The sequence below is a fragment of the Festucalex cinctus genome, chromosome 11 (assembly GCF_051991245.1).
Source record: "Festucalex cinctus isolate MCC-2025b chromosome 11, RoL_Fcin_1.0, whole genome shotgun sequence".
In the NCBI taxonomy this organism is placed as follows: domain Eukaryota; kingdom Metazoa; phylum Chordata; class Actinopteri; order Syngnathiformes; family Syngnathidae; genus Festucalex; species Festucalex cinctus.
Window position 1 is genome coordinate 8,185,665 of NC_135421.1, and position 26,625 is coordinate 8,212,289.

Consider the following 26,625-nt stretch of genomic DNA (forward strand, 5'->3'; position numbering starts at 1 on the left):
ATATATATATATATACACACACACACAAAATCAAAAAAAAAAAAAAAAGTGTTGTAAGAGGATGTACATGACAGAGCATAATTGGGTTCAAATCAATCATTTGAATGTACCCGACATGTGATGCTGTCTACATTTTGGCCACAATCTTTTGCTATTTTAAATATGGTCACCAATAGCATATCCAAATTACAATGTCTATATTATACCTTAACGATGGTGAAGTCGTGTGCCTTCGAGCATGATTCTATTCGGAAGGGGGGGGAGACGTGCGCGGGCTCCTCATACAGTGAGGACGCCGCCGACACCTCCCTCTCAGGTGTGCACTGCTTGCAAGGAACCGGGGACATTGCCAGCCTGCACCCGGCGCGGAGGCTGTCATACTTCTGATAATTTATTTCTTTGGCTTGGTACCGGAAAAATCTCGCTCGTTTCCAAAACTCGGAAATGTATTTTAGCGTGTGAAGTCCTGCGCGAGTCAGCTGGTATAATGTTGAGTTCAAGTGCGCCATGGAAACTCATCAACTCTTCCACTCCCTCACAGTCACAACTTTGAAAGACGCTTCAGAACCGAAACATGGCACCGTTTGATTTTACATGAGTTGTTGCTCGGAAGTACCGAGCCAAATCGGTCCATACCACAAAAAGTACCCTCTTCGGTACTCATGCTTAATTATGCCAAACTATGACTAAAGACTTCAAAAACAGTGGAATCTGCTACAACAGCTCACCAGACCATCAGTAAACCAACAGTATCTATGCCGTCAATTTGCGTTGTCACTGCATGTATCCCGGGTTCAGTAAACACCAAAGAGCTAACCACTGTACCCAGCAGCTTACGAAGCAGCAGAGTATCTGACCAGCACAGGCCCCAGAGAGTCGGCCCAATCAATATAACTTCCGCACTTGTGCACCTGTGCAGTCAAATGTTAAATCGTTTTACACCGGACTGCACCACGACAGTAATTTTTCATCGTTATCGGAATAGTTGACGTACGCACAGGAAGTTTTCTGGTTGGGAGAAAGACCCAAGTGCAGATTTGAGAGAGCACAGAAGTTTATGATGCGAAGATATTTGTTGCTTGTGGAAGATATGGCTGAAGGGAAAGCCACCCGGATGAAAAGGTTTGGGGAAATCCAAGTTCTGGGTCCAGGCCATGGAATGGTTTCCAAAAAGGAAGGCATGTTGGGAAGAGAAGTCAGGCATCTCAGAACAGAAGTTAGGTGAAAATGTGAATTTCCCAAGTGGATGGTTGCAAAAAGCGTTGTTGATGTGGCAATATGGTGGAGTCCAAGACCAGCAGCTGCAAAAGGATAATGTGCAGCTTCTGGTTGAATCCAACCCAAGTGTGTCCAAATCTGCAGTCACACAAAAACACACAGGCATGCACACCCACACACAGGGGGATCTTGGCGCAGACAGCAGACCTAACTGTACATACTGCATTGTGTATGTCCGTGCTTAGCTGAAAGTTGTTGACGGAATATTTAGGGTACTTTAATGTTTGCATTGTTTGTGCAATCAGTTGGCTTCAGAAGATGCCATGCTTTTGCTTACTTGCCACTATTGCCTTTTCCAGCGTTTGATCGTTTACTTTTCATTTGCGTCCATGTTCTAGCTCTTCTTCCTCTTTCTTTCCTCATGTTCTTTCTGTGGTACCTGTGTTTGTTTTCATAAATTACATTAGGATTGTGTTCCTTTGTCAATTAATTGTTTTGTCCTTCTATAGTGGCTCCACCCTTCTCGTTCAGTTGGCTTTTAACTGTTTATTTTTCTTGTTCAACACCAGGGACTCATTTGCAGCGCTGGAGTTTCATGGCTCAGACCAGCACAATTTAATTCACACCGGTTTAATAAAAATGTAGAATTTTACCCTGGGCGGCACAGTGGACGAGTGGTTAACACGTCCGCCTCCCAATTCTGAGGACTCGGGTTCGAGTCCATGGCTCCGGCCTTCCTGGGTGGAGTTTGCATGTTCTCCCCGTGCCTGCGTGGGTCTTATTCTGGGTACTCCGGTCTGCTCCCACATTCCAAAAATATGCATGGCAGGTTAATTGGGTGCTCCAAATTGTCCCTTTGTGTGAGTGTGTGTGTGGAGGCGTGTTCATCTCTGTGTGCCCTCTGACTGGCTGGCAACCAGTCCAGGGTGTACCCCGCCTACTACCCAAAGCCAGCTGAGATCGGCTCCAGCACCCCCCGCGACCCTTGTGAGGAATAAGCGGTCAAGAAAATGGATGGAAATGGAATTTTACCCTTATTAGTGTATACAAAATAGCTTACCATTCACTCCGAAATTGATTATGTTGTATTCATATTGCGTTTAATCAAAAATCAAAATTACAATGGAATATACTGACAAGATCACAATCAGTGCTTTATATACTTTGTCGTTTTCTTTATGTAGTTTTTGTGTCATCGGCACTTCACATTCCCAACATGCTTTGTTGTAGTTACAACACTTGTGACTGTGTTTATTGTGTTATTTTGTACAGACAGTGTGTAATATAGTGTTGTTCGAATCTTGGTGAGACATTTGGATGCCTTTATTTGGTAGTTTTATATGGATATGCATTATGACGCTTTAATGCTACTGAGCCAGAAATGACAATGATGTGTTCCAAAAGCTATCTTCTGGAGTTGCTGAATAAAATACACCTCACGTCTAAAAATCAAGGGACTTGAAGTCACTCCAAGTGACAAGACGGGTATGCAATCGGCTCTTGGCTCTGATAGGGATCTGAGAGTGAGTGCCCATGCAGACCTCTTTGGGAGCTGTAGCAGCAACCTAGCTTGGTGCTAACTTCTAACTGGCCTTCACTTTTCGAAGCAGGGAAGCAGTAGTAGTTCTTCACAGAACAAATGGCTCATCCACTCGAACTTTTTGCTCTTAATAAGCATTGTGTACATCGCTGCAGTGATTTACAATGCATTTCTAGGGGGTCATTTAAACATGCCTCTCCATGAGCGGGCACCTTAAAGTGGTGGTGGGGTTTGTGTGTCCCAATGATAGGAGCTATGTTGTCTGGGGCTTTATGCCCCTGGTAGGGTCACCCATGGCAAACAGGTCCTTGGTGAGGGACCAGACTAAGTACGGCTCATATAATTATCCGCTTATGATGAACACAATAAATGGAAACACATTTCCCTTGCCCAGGCGCGGGTCACCGGGGCCCCCCTCTAGAGCCAGGCCTGGAGGTGGGGCTCGTTGGTGAGCGCCTGGTGGCCGGGCCTGCACCCATGGGGCCCGGCCGGGCATAATCAAAAGAGGCAACGTCGGTCCCCCTTCCCAGAAGGGGCCAAAGGGGTCGGGTGCAGAGTGGGCTGGGCGGCAGCCAAAGGCAGGTACCTTCGACAGACCGATCCCCGGCTACAGAAGCTGGCACTTGGGACATGGAATGTCCCCTCTCTGGCGGGGAAGGAGCCCGATCTGGGGTGTGAGGCCGAGAAGTTTCGACTAGATATAGTCTGACTCGCCTCCACACACAACTTGGGCTCTGGTACCAGTCCCCTCGAGAGGGGTTGGACTCTCTTCCACTCTGGAGTTACCCACGGTGAGAGGCACAGAGCAGGTGTGGGCATACTTATGGCACCAGTGGATTGGGGTTCACCCCGGTTGACGAGAAGGTAGCCTCCCTCTGCCTTCAAGTGGGGTGACGGGCCTGCCGGTTGTTTGTGCATATGTACCGAGCAACAGTTCAGAGTGATTGGGACGTGTTTGGGAAAGTGAGTACACATTAAGAGGAACAGATATTTTTTCCAAACCTAAATACAGAACAAAACAAAAAGAACGATGGATTTCAACTAGGGGTGGGACAATACGGGTAAACCACGATTCGATACTGTGATGATATTTGACTCAAGATATCGATAATATCACGATACACGATATCTACAATTTTTGATATATCGTTAAAAAATTTTTAGCAATATATCACGATATGTGACTGAAAAAGCAAAACAAATGCCCATACAAAGGAAAATGTCTAATTATGCATTTATTTAATGCCAAAACTTGTACAATGTACAAAGTTCTGCATTGTGCCTCACTGCCTCTGAGCCTTGTAACTGTAAACATTGTAAAGTGAGACAAATTAAAGTACATAAACATTTATAACATAACACTGCACAACTGGACACATGAGATCGATATCTACTGTCAGTGTATCGATAATTTATTGCAACAGAGAGCGCAACAATATATTACGATATCGATTTTTTTTCCCCACCCCTAATTTCAACTCAAGGTGTCAGTTTGTGAAACAATCTGGGTCATATAACTAAATCATCTCAGTCCGTTCATATTTTTTATTTTTTTTAAATTAAAAACTCAATCATTGGAAAAATATAGCACTATATATAGCAAAAGGCAATGCTCTTGCATCATTTTGTTTGTTACCGAAACAGCAACTTGACTGCTTAATGTCATTTATTTTGTGTAGATTATTATTATTATTATTATTAGTAGTAGTAGTAGTAGTAGTAGTAGTAGTAGTAGTAGTAGTATCATTATTATTATTATTATTATTATTATTATTGTTATTATTATTTTAATTTTTATTTTATTTTATTTTCAGGGGCAGATACCACAAGTTTCACTTCTTTCTGTCCAGTGTCTTTTTTTTTTTTTTAAAGAATGAAATAACATTTTTTTAATTGAAGTGAAAAATAAAAATGAACGTAGTAAGTTAAAAGAGGAAATGTTGTTATTCACGTAATTACGTTGTTCGTGCATCGTGGTCCGAATGGGATATTCCAACCGAGTACAATTGACCATGTAAACGAGAGTAACTCGGTCCGCCACGCATGTAAATGTGTTACCTTGCTTATTTCACAAACCGAAATTCTGACCTTAACCCGGATATTGACTGCATGTAAATGTGGTCTATGACTCCTGGCTGGCTGGCTGGAAAACTAGGGCTGCGTATCGATTGTAATTTCGTCTTGATTCGATTTCGATTCACAAGAGTTCAGTTTGATTCGATTTAGATTTTGCCTGATTCGAGTGACTTCGATTAAATCCGATAATAATGATGGAACATCAATTTGTCTTTTCAAGAACATGATAAAAACTCCACAAATATTAAATTTCAAAGTCAATTTTGCCGGGGCAGTAACTGGTTAAATGATTTACCATAGTTTATTAATGAAAGTAACACATTATAACCACTTAAGTGTGACACATTGACAACAGCAAGGATGAAATGAAAATATTTTTATAATCCAAATTCAATAATTGTGAATATAAATTAAAAGAGAATCTGAATTGTCTTAAAGGGCAATAAGTCAGGTCTTTCATAATTGTAAAAAATACTTTTAAATTCATGTGAACAGTAAATTTCAAGAAAACAGTGTAAAAAAAAAATAACCTTTGAAATTCAATTTTAATATTAATTTATGAAAAAGAGAGATTAAAAGAATCAATTCATGGTTTCATGAATCAATATCAGGCTTGCAAAGAAAAAATGAATCCATATCAATTATTCAATTTGCTTCGGGATCCCCCCGGAGGAGCTGGACAAAGTGGCGAGGGTGAGGAAAGTCTGTGCTGCCTTGCTTAAGCTGCTGCCCCCTGCAACACAACAAGCGGATAAGTGGAAGAGATTAACTTAAAAATTAGATCATTATTATTATATCATCACATGTCATCATAATATATATAATATATATTATTTTTCGTACTTCACTGTGTCATTTTAGATCGTTCCAAATTTGTTGTACTGGGGAGTAAAAACTATTTTAATTTTCTCTGTTCGTCTTTTTCATTTTGTCTTAAAAATTGACTTAATATGTATGTTGAAGTACTCATTATTTGCCATAGCTTTCAGTACAGATGCTTTAAAACAGACAAATTAAAAACAATGTGAAGTGATAATATGGTCACGTTTTGTTTTTTTTGGTTGCCGGTCCGCGAAGAGCGTGACTGTGGTACAAAAAAGATTGGGGATCACTGTATTAAATTATTGCCACTATGTCTATATTCTCTGCAAATAGTATTTCACTACTGGTGGTTATCCAGGCAAATTAAGCATGTGACAAATAAAAACGTGAAACCTAATCTTGCCACCGAGTTTGGTTTGAACTGTTAGGGGAGCAGCCGTCCCGCCACCATGCTCAGTGGCTTAATGCAGCAAGCTCACGAGAACAGAGGCAATAAAGGCTTCATTTATTAATATAAAAACAGGATAAACAATGCTGCTGGAACCTTGGAACAAATTCAGTTTTTCCTTTTCTATTTGTCTGTCTGTCCACTCACCTGTAAATCTATTTTGTCTGTCTATCATTCATATTAGCTGTGTTGCTTCAGTATTAAATGTCAAAACATTCAGTATGATTCTAATGTTTTTGTTATCTGATTTCACGCTTGTGTATATGCTGTCTAAACTATGAATCCATGAACCCATTGATGCTATTTAGTAGGGTTTGGCGAGTGCCAATACCAGGTATCAGTAACGGGCCAATACTCAGCCTTATTTCAAGGTTTCAGTACTAGAGACAGCGGCTGATACCAGTATCGCCCACCCTCTTGTGGCCATTGACCAATTAGAAACTAGAAATTGGAAGAATAGAAAATTGCCATTCATTTTATCACGATTGAGGTGTGGTGGTAGACCCAAATGCAGGGCAAGGAGGTAGAGGTGAGGCCAAAAAGAGATTTAATTGAACAAAACAAGGAGGTAAACGAGGTACTAGTCAGAAACAACAAACAAACTCAGGAAAGGCAAACAAGGCAAACTTGGGAGGAACTATGGGGCAAAAATCCGGCAGCATGTCAGGAGGAAATAACAATGAATCGACAACGGACAGCAGGGAGACAAGAAACTAAATACACACACCTTAATTGACACAATTAGACACAGCTGGGCAAGACACAAGAGCAGAGGATGCTGATTGGTTGACACATGAGGAAGGGCGGGCAAACAGGTGGACAAGACAAGTCTTGACAAGACAAGGGGGGCACACAAGGACAACAACGCAAAACACAGATCATGACTGAACTTAAAGAAACATGGGGATAATGGCAAAATCCAAACTAAACCTGAACCATAACAATAGTAAAACAAAACAAAAAAACTAACCAAAACCCAACCCAAACCATGACAAATTTCATGCAATATACAGGAAAAATGCTATATTGGGACAAGCATATATACTCTCTTTCTTTAAAATGATTTGTTTTTGTTTTGTTTTTTTCTGGGGAAATTTTATAAATCAGAAGTACGAGTGGTAGTGGTATTTGGTATCGGTGATTACTCAAAAGTTGAGTACTTGCACTGGTATCGGTCTGAAAAAAGTGGTAGCAAACATACATGTGGTATGAGTAATCAATCACATATCACGTTATTATCTGTAGGCTATTTGTGGCTGTATTGTATTGCTGTATTTGATATCAATGATAGTGATTATATAGGAATATTATACAGTATATCTATAAATGTTATTGTAAGTAGATGATTGATCTGATATTTGTGGTGGTATTATGCTAACTATCTACAGTATCCATCTATTAAATTGAGGGTCTAACAAAAAAGATAAGTATGTGCTGCAGGCAGGCGTTGCCCCCTCCTCCTGGTGGGTGGGTGTTTTTTTATGGTGGGAGGAGGCAGGATGAGGATGGAGGTGGGAGAAGAGAGGGATGCAGGGATGCTGCTGACTGAGTGAGTGAGTGAGTGAGTGAGTGAGTGAGTGAGTGAGAGCGGATGTTGGCTGCCTCACATCGCCGCCGTTGTTGTGGAGGAAGAGGAGGAGGAGGGCGCAGCCTGCCGTCGTCGTGGGAGCGGTTTGCTCTCCAACGTAACACTCCTTCTTTCCGCGGACAGAGGAAGATGAGGAGCCTGTCTGCTCCTCCTCGCCAATCGCTCGCCAACTCGCAGAGGATAAAATAACATTTCAAAAAAAGGCGAGCGAAGACAACAGAAGAACAAGGAAAGATGACCGGGCTGGCGCACATGCTTGCCTTCTGCGTGACTTTCTGCGCCTTACGCGGAGCGTCTGCTGCCAACAACTGTGAGTAATTGACTGCCTTTGAGGAGAGGGAGGGAAGAGTTCACCTGTGAGTTATAGCTCATTGCCAAGTCAAAAAAAAAGGGGGGGGGGGGGGGGATCTTTGATGTGGGATATAGTGTCACTGTGGTGATGTGATGTGGTGGTGCAGCAGCAGGAGTGCAACTTTAGAAAGCCTCAAAAACGGAGCACATGAATAAGTTATTTTAATCTTGCTGGGCGAGCTGGTGATGAAGCTGATGATGATGATGATGATGATGACGATGATAAGGAAACAGGTGGAAGTCAAAATACGGCTTGTGCAATGCATGCATGTTGCTGTGCAATACATGTGTCAAGGTGGCCTGCGTGTGTGTGCGCGTGTGGAAGGGTGGGGTGGGGGGTGGGGGGGTCATTAAGGCTGCATGCGAGAGTCAATGTGTGCAGGCTCATGTTGAGGAACTGCTGAGTGGCCACAAACGCTGCAGAAGGTTACTGTTATTGGTCGGCCTAATGATGCTCCCGCGGCAATGCCCCATTGTTTCCCGCTTTTATTTATCCCGCCTGCATGACTATGTCCTTTTTTTCTTCTTCCCCGAAACTAAGCTCAATTTCATTTGGTCGCCACTTTTTTTCTCATTTCAGCCATTTACTATAGATCCTGGTGAAAATAATGAATCCCACCGAGCCAGGTGAACATTTCCTTGCCATTAATACAAACAGTCCTCAGATGCATCATCCGAAACTGTGCCAAATTTGCTTCTTCTTTTTTTTAATCAAGCATAACCTTGGTGTGAGAAATTGGATCAATAAATACACGGCACAGTAAAGTACAGGCCCTAAAACACACTATAAAAATGAACTCGCTCTTCCATACAATGGCTGCAAAAACCAATATAAGCTTTATTACTTCTGTCAAAAATTTTCTGTTCATAGTGAGCGCGTGTAGCTGTCAGACTTGCAGCAAAAATAAATATATAAAATAACAAAAATCATCATGCAATGTTAGTTTAAGTGTCTGACATTTTTCTTGTACAGGGAAATCTTTAATTGTTTTTTTTTTTATATATATGAAAATACATTTCTCTTGGTCAAACATTAACTCAAAACCTTTGTTAACATACTGACACAATCAGTTAAGCGACGAGTGCAAAAATGACTTAATTGATGTTATTAACAAATTACAAATTACAAATTCTTAATTGTGGAAAAAATAAATTAACCGTTAAAGGTGAAAACAACAAATGAGTTTATGCATTTTGATAATGAATGGTGTTGATTCTTTTGGTGCGAACAGTATGCTGAAATCTTACCGAATTTGAATGTGAATCTGTTAACTTTCTAATGTAATCCGGTGGTGTCATTTTCTGATGTAACTTTAAATTATGTTTACTAACTTAAATAGTAAATACACTGAGATGATATAGCACTTTCTTTAATAATGAAAATAGTTATTTATGATTATAAGAAAGTGGGCGCAGTATATAAATTTTACTTTTTCCTACTCCTTGTAAAATATTTATACAGCAATTCAACTTGAAAAAAAAAATACATATATATATATATATATATATATATATATATATATATATATATATATATATATATATATATATATATATATATATATATAGTGTCATTTTCACATATGTTCAAAATAAAGAATTCATTCCTTCACACCGTAATGCCACTTTTTAGCGTCCCATTGTAGCTTCACCTTCTCGAGCTGTAGCACCACTTTACGTACATATTATTCTTCAATAAGCCTCTTTAAAAAAACAAAAAAACAATAACAAACAAAGACAGACAAACCACCGTCAGACAACTGCTGTAATGTTTGCTTGATCTGACATAATGTAAATGAGGCAGTTTTGTGTGACTTTATTAGCCAATTTTTCTGTAAAGTCTTGGCTGAATAATTAAGTACGACTACTAGATGTTCTGTATAGTACTTGTTGGAAGCCAAGGACAAGTTGTCTGAAATTTATATGTCATACATATTACTGTCAGTAGGGGCACTGTTGTTGAGGGAAAACCACTGAAACTACAGTGGACCTTTTGTTATGATTCAAGTCCACATGCAAATAAATGCATAATTCACATGAAACCAATAAGGCAACTAAAGCAAATTCCTCTGACGTGAGATTTCAGGTGACCAATTTCTGACATAGGATGTAATCCATCATCCATATACACACACAGCGCAGGCATGTCAGACCATCCATCCATTTTCTATTCTGATTATCCTTTTTCGTGTCATGGGTGAGCTGGAGCCTATTTAAGTTGTCTTTAGGCGAGGCACCCTGGACTGGTCGCATTTGGCAATAGGCAAACAACCCCCAGGCAGAGCCCAGCACACCCGCGATCTAATGAGGATAAGCGGTGTAGATACTGGTGGATGAATATTAAAAAGAATTAAGGTTTTTCAGCAAACAAATATCATTTCACGATGATGCAAACGTGTGGGTGTTTAAATGTAAGTCGGAAGAGTGCAATCACAAGTCAGCACAGTTATATAAGTGTCGTCTTTCATCAAAGGCTGCATCTTTGACCATGAAAAGTTAGCTTAGTGATAGTTACATGAAATTGTACAACCTTGTGCCAATCACTACGTTAAAACAGTGAGTAGAGTCAATCGGACTGAAAATGGACTTTAACAATATAAGCCCTACATTTTTGTGCCAACCTTAAGGCTAACGGAAGTCTTTTGTTATTTCCAAAACTGCATTTGCGCCGTTGTGGGAGTGAACACATCCGACATGCTTCCTGGCCAATTGAGGCGGCTGCTCTCATTCCTCTTACATTCAGTGCAGGAGAGGCGCATGGTCTATATGGCGGAAACACAAATTGACTCGCCGAGTGCATGCAGGAGATCAATGCGCACAAAGTACGTTTATCAGGAGCTGCAAGAAAATCTTCACTTGATGTTAAATTGGCCAGGGCGATCACAGATCACCACTGTCAAGTAGGCATTGGAGGTCACTTTCCATATCGATCGTTCATGTTAGGATGTTTGAACTCAGTTGCTTAGACAGCAGCCTCTCCCAGGTTACGTAAAGTCTCTCTTACAGTGGAGATTACTGTATATGTACTGCATGTTGTAAACTACATCCCTACATCCTGTAGAATAGAAGACAATGCAGACTTAATGACATGAACAATTATCATTACAGTATTAATAAGTTCTGCCCAGCCAGCCCCATTTCTTGTCATTGTTTTCTGCATTTTTACATAACACCATCCATCCATCCATCCATCCATCCATCCATCCATCCATCCATCCATCCATCCATCCGCCCAATTAACCTTAACCTGCCATGCATGCCTTTGGAATGTGGGAGGAGACCGAAGCACCCGGAGAAGATCTTTACAGGCTTTACATGGCTTGGGTGGCGACCAGTTCAGGGTGTACCCCGCCTACTGCCCTTAGGCAGCTGAGATAGGCTCCAGCACCCCCCGTGACCCTTGTGAGGAGTAAGCGGTTCAGAAAATAGATGGATGGACTTTCACATGCACCATTTTGTTCTATTATTTTCACCAACATGTATGTATGAATTGCAACATTGTGATGAAACAGACCCTTTGCAAACAAAAAAAATCTTTGCGGGATAAAATATGCAGTTATGTGAAGATGCCTTCTACTGTATTAGTCACATTTAACATCATGGTCACTGCGTAATTATATGTGTGCATCAATGTTTATATTACAGGAAGGCTACGTGACTTACTAGTTCGACCCAGTCTGCCTTCACCAGACAAGACTGGAACAATCTGATGATTTGCACTTGTTTGTTTGCTGAAAACAATCCCTTGTTTCCCACAATTCCCTGGTGTCATTAGTTTCCCTACCTGGAAGCATCCTGTTGGGGGGAACAATGGCCCTCCAGACAACACATGGCATGGCCACATGTTGCATTTATAGAGGATATTTTAATTTAAATTCTGCAAAGATATGATGGATGGCTTGCCAATTTTCCTGAGGTCACTTTCTCTGAGGAGAATCACGCTTCACACCATTCCTAACAAGCTCTGCGTTTGTGAAAAATACCAACATAACACCCACGATGTAATCTAATTTGAAATTGTAATCTTGTTCATTGGCAGCTTCTTGCATGCTACCCGGGGCAGAGATTCTCGAACTGTAGTGCACGAGTGCCCTCCAGGGGGATGTGCGAGATTAAAAGAGTAATGGTAGTGTGGTATAATAATTATTATGTATTATTTCTCTTTTTTTTGCTACTTTTTTTTTCTCATTTCAGCCGTTTACATACAGGCAGGAAGTTATGTTGTGCAGTAACAGATTTACGTTACGGATTTAATTGCACACTTATGTTAGCAAATTTAATTTATGACTTCACATGACGACTTTGCATTCCCAAGTTCTTATAAAACATTGCTTTACAACCGTACATAACTTTGGTTTATGAAGTTACATCGACGTGACTTTACAAAGTTGCAAAATTGTGATCTTTGACGCATTCATCCAGTATAGGTTACCTCATATAGTGCAGACAGAGAGTGACTTTTCCAGTGGGATGTCTGTAATTGTACTTATACTAACTTTGTGGCGAATGGCGAAAATCACGTGTTTAATTGAAGCCCACCGGTATGCACTGTGGGCAAAAAAATACATTTTGAACCTGGCAAAAAAATAAAATAAAAAAAATCTTTAAAAAAAAAAAAAAATAAAAAAATACAAAAACATCAAACACATGGGATGACTTGCCCCGCTAAAAAAAAAATAAAAATAAAAAAATGGAAAATCGGTGAAGAAAATAGGTGACTACTGCAAGTATACAGAGGTCCACTGTAATCCATCTAGCCATCCACCCATTTGCTTTTCATTATGCAGGGGCATCATCTTATGCATGGAAGTTTAGACTTCCCTCATCCGTACCACTCTGTCCAGGTCTTCCGCGGAAATACCAATTCCAGTTACACACATATGGAATTTTTGGCAGACCCCACAAATAAAGATAAAAAAAATCAGGCATTTAACAGTTTGGGTCGTTTTGTTTGTGGTGTGTTCTGATAATCCCAACGCAGCACTCCACACACAAAAAGATTCAGTTCCACCACCGGACTCAAATCCAGTCTTCATGATCACCCGTGAATTTACAAATGCATAGACGGGATGGCATATACTGATGGCATATACCAATGCTTGCCAAGTGTTCAGAGATCAGAGATGAGAAAGTTGTAAGGTGACAACTCAAGAAAAAAGCTTGTGTCGAAAAATACTTACCGCCGTCTGGGGCACCCATGTTTATACAAAAAAGGAGAATGGGTATTCCACCTATCGCCTGAAGACGGCTGGAAGAGGCTCCAGCATGCCCATGACTCTAGTGGGGATAAGTGGTTTAGAAAATTGATGAAAGGACATTGGGTAGGACATACATTGTTGCTTCCTTGTTCGTCAGTCAGAAAGCTCCTTTGAGTGGCTACATTCGATTCATATCAAAGTCAATGGAATCAAATAGTTCAAGAGGAGTCTGCTTTCTCCACACACATGAAGATTGTTGGTCGCAAACATTGAACATGTGAAATATTTAAGATTGCTGGTCCAACTCGTATTGGATACTGAAAAAAATTCTTGGACGTTTGACGTCCTTGGTCAGGATGAAGCAAAGACAGGACAAAAATGACCTTGATTGTCTTTATGTATCTACCAGGCCTAAGGCAGTCCCAAGCCAGCCAGGAAACATATTTCGCCAGCATGTCTTGGGTCTTCTCTGGTGCCTCCTCCCACTGGAACGTGCCAGATACATCTCCCTGGAGGCATCCTAATCAGATGCTTGAGCTACTCATATGGCTGAGCTCCTTCTTTACCTTGACAGACTCATGCACAGTTCGCATCACCCACGCTTCATTCTTCCCTCACTCTTGAAAAATAAATAAATAGTTGAGCTCTTCAACTTCGGGTAGGATTTCATTCCCGATCTCGAGAGGGCACTCTACCATTCTCCAGCTGAGCACAATGGCCTCAGATTTGGAGATGGATTTACCACTTTACTCAACTGTGGACCCCTTTCCAGCAAGTAATGAAGATCGCAGCTTGATGAAATCAACCGAACCACATCATTTGTAAAAAGCAATACCAAGGCCTCCAAATTCAATCAACTCCATGTCTCAGCTGCACAAATAAATTCCTTCCATAAAGTTCAAGAACAAAAACCATCACATAAGACAGCTTTTGTGAAGTCCAACCCTCACTGGGAACAAATCCATCTTATTTCCAGAAATGCGTACTAAACTCTGACACCAATTGGAACTGGGACAAAATAGTCAGTATCAGCAGGTCCAGTACCCCATAATATCGGTGCACAGCCCACAGGAAGGACATTTTAAAACCTTCCCCAAGTTCACAAAGCATATCTAGGCTGGTTGAGCAAACACCATGCACCCTTCAGGACCATGTTGATGATGTAGAGCAGGTCCATTCTGAAGGCCAGAACAAAAACCATAACACTGCTGCTGAATCTGAGATTGTACTTCCTGATGGACCCTCCACTCCAATATCCCGGAAGAGACCTTATCTGAGATGTTCAGAATTGTGTTACCTCTTCTTCTTGAAAAGCGAGTCTACCATCTTGGTCTGCCAATCCGGAGGCACTGCCCCCAGTGTCCACACATGTTGCAGAGGCATGTCAACCAAGGAAGTACCACAACACCCGGAGCCTTTAGCTTTAAATCTGGGTGAATCTCATCTACACCTGAGTCCTGCAACAGAGCAGGCATGTGATTTTAACTACCTTGACAACCTCAACCCCATAGATATGAGAGAGCACCCCAACACCCAAATTCCACACAGAAGGTGTGTTGGCAGAATTGAGAAGGCCATCTACCAACCAACTCACAATGTCTCAAGTCAAGGTTTGTGTTGATAGTGCACTGCTTCCTCTCCTAATATTATGGTGGACCAGCATTTCCTAGAAACTGTACAGATCTTATTCACTGAACTTACCATGCCCAAATTTTTGCCTCAGTAACAACCAAATTCTTTCTTGACTTGCTGGTATCCATCAGCTCCCTGCATGGTATCACAGGCTTGACAAAATCCCTCATCACCGGTGTACCTACAGGTTCTAAGGCCCCACACAAAAGACACCAACCACTTTACGACCACAGCTCGGTTTGGCCGTTTCATCAGTGGAGGCACAGAACATGGCCCATTGAGACAGAGATCAAAGTTATGTCAGAGGTGGGACTGAAAGTCCTGACAGGGTATCCTGTTAGACGTTCCCAGCAGACCCACATAACAAGTGCCATTCCCCACGTTGCCATTAAGATCCCCTAGTAGAACAAAGTTGTTAGAAAGAGCTCTCTCCAGCACCCCCTCCATTCACGATGGATGGATGGATGGATGGATGGAAGGATGGATGGATGGATGGATGGATGGATGGGCTGTTTTTTTATATGTGAATCTGTTAGAGAAGCAAGACTGAAGGATTGGTATGAGAGCAACGAGGGCATCGCTATCTATGCTACGACACAGGAGGGCACGGAAAAACTAAAAACAAAAACCACCCCGTCTGGGACTTAATTAGTCTGGGACTTAATTCCTTGGAAATTCTTTTGTACTCCTCTCCTGACTGATACCTCTGAAAAATGAAATCCCGAACAGCTGAAATTTCTTTCAGGTTAGCTTCCATCCATCCATCCATTTTCTTGACCGCTTATCTTCACAAGGGCCGCGGGGGGTGCTGGCACCTATCTCAGCTGGCTCTGGGCAGTAGGCGGGGGACACCCTGGACTGGTTGCCAGCCAATCGCAGGGTACACAGAGACGAACAACCATCCACGCTCACAAGCACACCTAGGGACAATTCGGAGCGCCCAATTAACCTGCCATGCATGTTTTTGGAATGTGGGAGGAGACCGGAGTACCAGGAGAAGACCCACGCGGGCACGGGGAGAACATGCAAACTCCACCCAGGAAGGCCGGAGCCTGGACTCGAACCGGAGTCCTCAGAACTGGGAGGCGGACGTGCTATCAGGTTAACTTAAGAGGCACTTTAAATGGTAGTAGGTGTGTTCTCATTTCCATTTAAAATGATTTTGAATGTGGCTGGTTCATTCTGAACATGGAAACATCACCACTTATAAGAGGCACACTTGTGCCACCATATTATCATAGTTCTTCGATTTTACTTCCCCTCTGTAAAGGACTACACAAGTTTAAGGTCACATTAATGGTGTAAAAAAGTTTTGAAAGGATTTACCTTGGTCACCTCTTTTATATCACAGCCCTTTCAATTGAACAGACGTGCGCAGCCTTTTTATATTCACTGTCCATGCATCCGCCCACTATTTGACAAGTGTAATTCAGCAGCTTGGTGCTACATTGCCGAGTTTACTTGCGACTCTATGGGGGTTGTGCACTTCATAGTTCACATGTGCTTTTTTAGACTCTTGGCTATTCACAATGGTGATGTAAACCATACTCAGCATTGCCACCAATATGTATGGGTATGTAGGGTTGAGGTGATCCTAAAAAAATGGCTACTTTCTGTAAGGCGAAAAAAAGTGTTTTGTAATTCTTGAACCCTGTGATGTTTTGACAAAAACATGTCATAGAAATGTGCTTTAATTCAACTTGGAGCTTGTTCAAATTGTGAGGGGGAAAAAAAAGGCAAATTATGGCTTCTTAAATTCATCTGGTGGACATTTTACATGCTTTCATGTCTGTATGTGTGTCTCTAAAAAGAGATAATTACACTTATTACAATTATTCCTCCTGAAAGGAAAATGAGGAGGCTCCGGGGAGAGGTGAAAAAATGTGAAATTCAGCTTTAGGAGCTAAAAGCAAACAAAAAATAAGGTTGCTTTGGGCTTTTTTGCGACCTTTCTTGTCACTGGTAAATCCCCAAGGTCCATCTATGAATACTCCCAATGTGGCATCACATGTTACGTGATATGACATCAGTGATATGTTGGCCCATCGCTGATGTGTGGACAGGAACATGACTCCTGCTAAGGAGAGCGAATTTGGCATGGAAGTGACCGCTACTCGCTCATTCATGACAGCCGGCTGCTTCTCAAATGTGAGTCGTGATGGCGTCTGACACGTCTCGGCCGTGATGAATCGCCACAATGCTCCAAAGAGCTGCCCTCGGAGTTGCTGGGCGCAAAACAAAACAGGAAGGAGCGGTGAGGGGCGGGAGGTGGTTTGGAGGATTGAACATGCGTCACGTCCTCTTTATGCCATTTCTCCAATTTTGGTAGGCTTTACAAAAATGCAGTGGGAAGAGAGCAGCAGTGCATACATCAGCGTCTGACAGAGCAGCAGATCATTAACACCCTATTGGACTGACCTTTACTGTAATTGACGAGGAGCCAGAGAGTTATTAGACTATGTAGTCAATCAATAATTTCTCCCGTTACTGTCCACTGAAGTGGAAATTGATTTCTGCTAGTGGGGCGGAACGTCGTGAAGACATGATGTTTTAAGTTAACACTTTGAGCAAACACTTTAGTCTTAGTCTGCAATACAAATTCTGCTGGATTGTTTTCCAGATATTGGGAAAAGTATCTTTATACTGCAAATATTGTTACAATTAGGGATTGTTTGGAGTATGGAATAAAGGGTTGAGACAAACAAATCATCACTCGAGAAATGATTGAGACCACCACAATGTGAGGTTTTAGTCCAAAGCTCGAAATTATTATTATTATTATTTGATGAGCATATTTGCTAATCAATGGCGTCATTTGAGGAGCAATGTTGTAATATTGAGGAGCAGTTTTCTTGCAGGTTAAGCCCAGTAACCTTGAACAAAATATGACAATATCACAGGAGTTGTGGGGATGTAGCTATTGAATATTTTAGCATTTGAGTATCCTACTGAAAATTCTTTCAAATAATCAAATATTTGGATAAATGGTCAATGGACTGAGTTTAGAGCGCTTTCTACACTATAGTGCTCAAAGCGCTTTGCAATGTGTCACATAAAATATATTTTTACTTGATTAAGGAGCAATTATAAATATAAAAAAGAAAATAAAACATTTTACTTAATAATTAACGACCAGTTGGTTACCTTAAAAAAAATTAAAATCTACAGTTGCTATTTTTTAAATTCACATTGTTCATAGCAGCAAACTAGTATTTCCTTATGTAAAAACGTTTTCTTTGGAGTAATTTTAAACACAAATATACATTTCAGTTTAAACTTAGCATCTCTTATATCCAAAACATCCTCCATTTTAAAAAAAAGGAATTAACAGCCTTACATTACATCAGTAGTGAGCATCTTAGCAAGTGACATTTTAAAGTAGGTTAAACTGCTTCTTACATCTTTCTGCAAAATATCGCACAATGATATTCTACAGCAATATTTAACAAAGAAATTTAAATGATGTCCAGGCTTCATAGCATGTTTTCATTGATTTTTGTGAGTATTTATTCATGGCACATAAATATCTCGCCTTACTCAATGTTTATTGACAGATATCAACACCTTTTAAGCTGGAGTATTGCTCTCACATTCAGAACGAAAGGCAGCCCTTAACACAGACAGTAGAGCAGTCTATTGCATGGCTCATCAAGTTTTAATTGGCGGCTCCAGTGACAACTTAGAACCATATGAAAACACAGTCAACATTTTTTTTATATTCTAAATATATAATAAATGAACATTCCACGACAAACATTCAAATATCCACGTTAAAAGTCTCCTTTCATCTCAATTAGTGTTGTTTTCAAAAAGGGGGTAACTGACAAACATGGCATGCTCCCATCCGCACTGCAGCTTCTTGTTGAGGTTGATACATTGTCATTCTTGTACATTATGAAGCGGCTCCCCCTTTGACTTTGCTCTGTTCATGTTGCTTGTGTAAAAAATTGTGAGGATCACAAATACAGCTGTTAGTGTCGTTACATTCGGAGTGACAACATGCAGCTGTGATCTTTTGACGGATAGTTTGAGAAATTTTTGAGTGTGTAAACTGAATATTGAATGAATATCAGACATACAACCAACGTTTACTTGCTTTGCCAGTGTGTTTAAGCTTTACTTATCTTTCGAATGGTTATTGGTGGAAAAAACGCATCCTCTACTTTGTGGAAATTCACCTAAAAAGTGAGGGAACCATATATACCATAAACTCTCATCCTTTTGGAACCCAACTTAAAACCAGTGTGTGGACTTGCTGCTAGCTAGCGCTAAGTTAACACAGGTCTTTGCTCCAGCATGCAAGTGGCCGTACTCCACCCGTATGCCGTTGTGACAGCGTGAGGCCAGCAATAAAGTAATGAAGACAAAGGTGTTGGGAAACTGGCTGGTCTTCATTGACTGTTTAACAGTTAAATGTAATACTCGATAGCTGGCTAAATATTACCATAAACACCCCAAAACTTCTGTGTGTTGTGCACAAATCTAGCAGGGGCTTCACACGACACATGCGTGAGACGTGTGTCCATTCAACATTTCCCTGTGACAATAAACAGAACAATACGATGACACATTGTGACTTCCTGGCGTTCATTTTTAACAGTCAATTCGCTATTCAATTCATGTCACAACTTATTTGTGCACAGCCTTAATAATCACAATGAAAAGCAGAGGCAATTGTCTATCCAAAATAGTATCTTTATCTTATTTCAGTCATAAAGGCCCTCTCAGGGAAACCACAAATTTAACGTGACCCATGCTAAGAAGAAGAAAAAAAAATTCTCTTTGTAGTGCTAAGTTACATTGGAACTATACATGAGTTTTGACAACTTTTACGAACAAGAAAATATACTAAAGCAATTTCTTCTTGTCAGAGATATCACCATATAGTTTTTTTAAATGAACATTTATTTGATTAATTTATTGATTAAATAGAGGATATAAATCCTCATTTCTGTCCAAAATTGTAAACGTGGAGACCTAACGTTCAAGTTCCGTCTGTGGTCTTACTGTTTCTCTGTTACTTCAGAACAGTTCTTTTGTTTTCAACTCCAACTTCACTTGAAATGAGCTGCAGTTATCAGACTTTAAATTGGTTATTCTTCACATACAGACACAAAAGCAAAAACCCATGTTTGCTAAGCTCGTTTGAACTTGGTTGCTAATCAAATCATCATTCAGTATCTCAAATGAATTAAGGTGAGCAGCCTTATCACATGCTTCCTTGCATACAAGATGATCTTACATGTGGAGAAAAGGATTGGTCTAACAGCAGTCCGACGTGGTTGCTCTACAATGTCGGCTATTTCAATTTTTTAATGCACTCTTAATCATTTGTTAAATTATAGTTATGATGTGAAATTTAACCAAAATAGACATGTGTTTCTTTTCCTTTTTTTTAAAGAAAAATAATGTTGGTTTTCGTGTCTGTTTAGATCTAATATAAATCTCAGACAGGTTAGATAATTATTTTCCCATGTGAGCCTAATTAAAGCAAAATCACTTGAGCTAATTAGGTAAAATGGGGGAAAAGAATAATCTTTGTGTTGATAAATAGTGTGGAAAAATACAATGCCTTTCAAAAGGAAGAAAAACCCTGGACATTTCAAAGAAAATCATCCAACTGTTAAATAATTTATGGGTGGCTCAGAGCAATCGTTCTGGAAAAAAATGCACTAACAAAATTTTGTGTTAGGAAAATGCATGGTAGTGAAAGAGCAGCTGTTTAAAGCCACAGTTGAGTAGCAAGTCTCTATTTGAAGCTGCCGGTGTCTTTAGAGAACCTCTCATTGCAGAATCCTGCAAAGGCAGGCAGTCATGCGTCAAGCTGTTTCGGACACCCTGAACCAATGTCATAATGAAAAACATATGCATGACTCCCCCCCCCCCCAAAAAAAAGTTTTAAACACTGATGAATGCAATGCTAATTTGGATGGTACAGTGAGATTTAGTTCTAGATGGTTAGTGGATGACCACTGACCACTAAGTCCTAACAAGTTACTGATGAGGTGATACATTGGGCTGTAATTGTCATGTGATGGAGGTTGGGTCCCAAAGCGCAGACACAACTAAGGTTTTAACTATTTATTCACATCGAGAGGCGTAGAACAAACTTGACTAGACGAGAAACAAAGAGAGTTGCACAGAGGGACAGAAAGCAATAATCCGGCAAACACACACAATTCTCAGACTGCTACTACAGACAGTGAATCGATCTGATTGGTTGTGGCTAAGTAAAGGATTAAAGATTGACATCACGAAGCTCTTGACATCACATAGCATACAACCAGTTGAAACATCACATAACGTTCTTCCAGTTGAAACCAGATGATGGTTACATCAGTTCAAAACAGACACTTGTTACATCAGTACATAACAGACACTTGACCTCTCAGTCATGAACCCAACTTAACAGGTCATGAACTCAAACTTAACCCAGGCGTGATCCCAGACATGACAGTAATAATTAGAAGTAAAATAGTAGGGTGATAAATTACACTTGATATTTGACCATTTACTGCCATTATATAAAAAAGAAGAGCCAACAAGAGCGAACATTGTTTTATATTATACATACATATTCTTACCCGGAAGACACCTACCGCTATCTGCAGTTGAGGATTAACTATAAACCCATCCCCATCCATTATTTGTGGAAATATGACAGATTAAATGCATTTTTAATCTTACTTTCCAGAAGTGAAGATGTAGCAGTGATGACACATGGACAAAGTAGCAAACATCTGTGCCTTTTCCTCTTCTGCATAACAATAAAACCGTTAGGACAGAAGGCGTAATCGAATGTGAACAAGATTAATTCAAGTCATACAAATTTCGGAGACTGCCCGAGGATCTTATTGATTACGTACCTCGAAAGGTTAAATGCGACTTTTACAAGGCCGGTTACGGCAGATCTACTGCCATCCATAATTCAAATTTAATTTAATGCATCCCTGATTTAATTTTCACTGGGTGCATCCCTAATTTAATATCCACACCAAAGTCATTGTTGTGAAAATCTCATGCTGCCGCGTCATTTACACATGATTAGACTTTTTGTGGGCTCCCTCTTTTGATCGCACATTATCATTCGCTGCACAAATTAGCAAGTTATTTTTACTTGAAAAGAAACTTTCAGGTCAAGATTATGGTTATAGCTTCGGCACGCCAGAAATGTGTGACATATTTACACACTCCAAGTGCTGTTTTTCATAATTGCATTAATTTTTGATGAGTGTGATTTGTTTGGAAGAATAATTGGTCCAACAATCAGCCCACACGAGGAGGATGTGACAACTAGAAGCAACATCAATTGTTAAAAAATGAATAGATATTTGCATATTGAGTTTACTTGTCGTGTTTAATGAGGAGAAGACGGCAGGTTACATCTGAGCTATTTTCCCCCAACAATGTATTGATTTTACACTTCTATCTGTAAGTGTTTGAATACATGCTACTGCCCCTTTGTGAACATATACACATACCCAATACAAGAGCTGACGTTTTATATTTTGGGATTAAACATACAAACGTTACAAACTTTATATCAATTGAAGGCAAAAGAAACTAATGTGCTGTATAGCATTGTATTATAAATGACTGGAGGAGCCTGTATGTACTGTATCTCAAAGAAGTTCAATCACTTTCAAATCAATGGAAACTGTTGCCAGGTAACTTAAATGAACCCGCTGTGCATGCATTTTGCTCATCTACTAAGGGTGAGAAAACTGATAATCATACAGAAACTTGTGATCTGATATCACTGCAAAGTTTTGCAGACGAGAACAACAGTATCAAATACGATTATGGAATAATCAATATATTGAATGACTACAATCAAAATGTGTTTGATGCATGAAGATGCACCACAGTATTGATATTAAATGATGCTTAATCAGTATTTTTACTGAAAACAATAAGTCACATTGACAGTCAGTTAATCAACTCAACTCAACTTTATTTATAAAGCGCTTTAAGAACAGGCGTTGCTGTATACAAAGTGCTGTACATAAACATCAGTTTTGCAGTAAACAAGAACAAAGCAAACATTTTGCGAGTGTGAATACAGGTTTTTTTGTTTGTTTGTTTGTTTGTTTGTTTTTTTACAAGTAGATACATTTTACATCAGTAAATAAATAAGAAGTAGTGAATAAAGAGATAAATAAAATAAATACATAAATAAGTAGACTAAACATCAAACTCATCCACACCACAAAACACCAAGAACAAGTCTCATGGTGCGCCGAAAGCCAAAGAATACAGATGCGTTTTAAGACGTCTTTTAAAAGAGGATAACGAGGGGGATTACCTAATATTTATTGGAAGGTCGTTCCAAAGGGAGGGACCGGCAACAGCAAAGGCTCGATCTCCTCTAAGCCTCCGCTTAACCCTCGGTACCTCCAATTGTGTCTGGTCTGCTGACCTGAGGCACCGGGCAGGTGTGTAGGGGTGCAAGAGCTCGGCGAGATAAGGTGGGACAAGACCATTGAGAGATTTGAAAACAAATAGAAGAATCTTAAAATGGATTCTAAATTTCATGGGCAGCCAGTGAAGAGAGGCCAGGATAGGGGTTATGTGTTCCCTCTTACGGGCACCAGTAAGGAGACGAGCAGCAGCATTTTGGACAAGCTGGAGACGCTGTAGGGAGGACTGGCTAATCCCAAAATAAAGCGCATCACAATAGAGTATCTTTAAAGAATATAGTATACCGGTATGCATTCGAATATGGATGTTGGTATTTTGTGAAATTGACTTTGCCCCATCCCTATCGTTGACTGAGACTGAGACTGACTGAGAATTCCTCTGGTTGGAATCCCATTAGTCAGTCCAGGGACTATTCAATTATTTATTTATTTATTTATTTATTTATTTAGACTTTGTTACGATCGTGAAAACAGAATATTGAACCCAGAAAAGCAGAGCCAACGCAAGTGGATATTTTGCTTAACCCAGATAGCATGTACAACATGAGTAATAAAAAACACAAAGAATGAAAAACTAGATCAGCAAAAGGTTGATGAGGATAACTAAGGACAGGGAGTAAAAAAGGGAACAAAAGGTTGATGGGTGAATCATGAGAAGAGCTAGACGCCGACAAGGGCAAAAAAGAGAAACCTACTACAAAAAAAAATGAAAAAAGAGGAAACTAAGCAAAATAATGATAATGAAATCACTCAATGAATAAATGAGTACAAAATAGTGCAAGAGGAGATAATCCTACACAGTACAATAATAATGACAAGAAAACAAACAGAAATGGATTCTAAACTACACAAGTTTAGAAACAGACCAGATGAACCAAAAAGGAGATAGATACTGACTTGCAAGGATAAATAGCGAAAATAGAAAGAGAAATACCAGAAATACTTATGTGAGGTGCCGAGACTCAAGAATTACACCAATATGGCAGAGGGATAAAACATGCAATCTAAAAAACTGGAAAATGTAAAAGAGAACCTAACTAATGCTAATGATGATGGTGTGCAGGTGTGCCCTGGTATGGAGGACCAAAACTGCCAAAATTCGAAATAAATGACTAAATAAATAAATACATGTCTAAAAGTGAAAATAAAAATGAATATAAAAAATATATTTCCAAAATTATATCTAAAAAAATAAATGTAAATGGAAATAAATCAGTTTTTATTTTCACTTTTCGTCATTTATTTATTTATTTATTTATTTATACATTTATTTAATTATTTAGTCATTTATTTATCTATTTATTTAGTCATTTATTTATCTATTTATTTAGTCACTATCTATTTATTTAGTCATTTATTTATTTATTTCGTAATTTATTTATTTATTTATTTATTTTGAATTTTGGCAGTTTTGGGCCATACAGCCAAGTGGAAATGTTATTCAAATGAGGGGGCGGTCCTAAGCGTGTCTTGGGTTGGACTCCCCGTTGTAAACTGCCTGTCATTGGCCGAGTGAGCAGCTCGGCGAACAAGGAAGTCTCGCCGGCTTACAATGGAGAGCTCCAGCAATGGACGATGATCTTGTCCACTGTCTGCTCTCACTTGTCTAACAACTCAAGTCGCAAGTTGAGGTGGCAGTTTTGGTCCTCCATACACTGGAGGCTCCGCCCAATGTCTTGAAATTTAACGGAAACAGTTCATCACACAGGATCATGACATACTACGTACATTTAAGCACAGTGTTAGCGGTCAAACTGTGGAAAATGGGTATGTTCACACTGCAGGGCACAATTCGTATTTTGCATAATCAAATATTTTTATGGAGATGTTCACATTGCAAGAACAAATGTGAATTGTGAACGTGTGAACGCAATGCGTCCATGAAGTGATACTCATGTGCAAAACAAGCACAATGTAAAGTGGCTGTCAGGTTCGGTGTGGTGGTGGACCCAGGTGCAGGAGGCCAAGGTGCTCAAAAAAGAAGTAATTTAATTAAACCCAAACTAACTCCAAAACATGAGGGAAACATGGCAAACAAAGTGGCAGCAAGGCGTGACGAAAACAACAGCAACAACGAACCAACAAGAACTGAATGGAAAACAGGTGACTAAATACACACAGACTAATTGACAATGACTAGACAAAGCTGGGCAAGACACAAGTGGCAAGGGAAGCTGATTGGTAGATACACTGGGAAGGGAAGACACACGCAGGTGGACAAGGTTAACAATAACGAGACTACAGAAACAAACATGACAAACTCAAAAACCCAACAAAAGTAGCAAAAACCAAACCCCAAACCATAACAGTGGCGCAGTTTTTACAAGAGTGTCAGACTCAATTGTTACGCATTTGTGGTTTATTTTAAGGAACCATCACCCATATTTTTATCATTTGTAAAGGTCTTCTTATCTCCACTGACTCGTTTTCTGTTTTTCACACCTAGGTGTATTCAACTTTTAAATACATTTGCATTAAATCTTTATGAACTATAATTGCCAGAAACATTTATTTTGCTACATTTTTTTTTTTAACTTTTATGTACAATAATTTTTTAAGTTTGTAGCACAGTGTTTGTTATGTTCTGGGGTTGGATCCCAAAATGCAGACACAAATAAGAGTTTTGACACTTTATTCGCATAACATCAAGAGGCGTGGAACTAACTTGACTTGACCAGAAACAACCGGAAGGCATCATTGATCCAGAGGCATAGAACAAGGCGAGCAGATGAGCAGGTGGCCACCTGGACAGATGAATAAATCGGCACCAAGACCCTTCTCTGTCAGACTTATATAGACAGTGAATGGCTCTGATTGGCTGTGGCCAGACATGTGGCAAACAGGACTGACATGGAATTATTTGATTGGCTGTTGACCAGATAAAGTGATTAAATATTCCTGACATCACATAGCTTCTGACTTCACATAGCTTCTTACCAGTTGAAACTAGTTGCTGTTACATGCTGATTGCATCAGATCCTTAAACAAAGCACAGTCATGACCCAAACATAATCCTTGCATGACCTAAACATAACCCTTGCCCCAAACAGAACACAGTCATGACAGTGTTAAAGTTGAAAGCAAGCATATTGTTACAATGACTTACATTTTTAGAGTAAAGCTGAACACCGACGCCTATCTACAACTATATTTTTAATGTTATGTGTAAAAAGTTTGCGAACCACTGTGACACCAACTTATCGTGTTAACGCAGATGCCAGTGTACCTAATGAATTGACCTGTGCATCTTTTCCTCATTAGCAGCTTCATTAAAATGTGCGTACCTTGAGATAATATGCCTCAACGAGTGCTACATCTGCTTTTATTGCTGC

General features: G+C 39.9%; 1 protein-coding gene across 1 annotated transcript in view; it reads left to right on the forward strand.

The window, feature by feature from the left end:
• The first annotated feature begins 7,655 nt into the window (after nucleotides 1-7,655).
• LOC144030520 (contactin-associated protein-like 5) overlaps nucleotides 7,656-26,625 on the forward strand; it is a 155,622-nt gene continuing 136,652 nt past the window's right edge. The window contains exon 1 of the mRNA XM_077536901.1: nucleotides 7,656-8,002. Coding sequence (XP_077393027.1) covers nucleotides 7,927-8,002 — 76 coding nt within the window. The 5' untranslated portion in view covers nucleotides 7,656-7,926. The remainder of the gene's footprint in view (nucleotides 8,003-26,625) is intronic.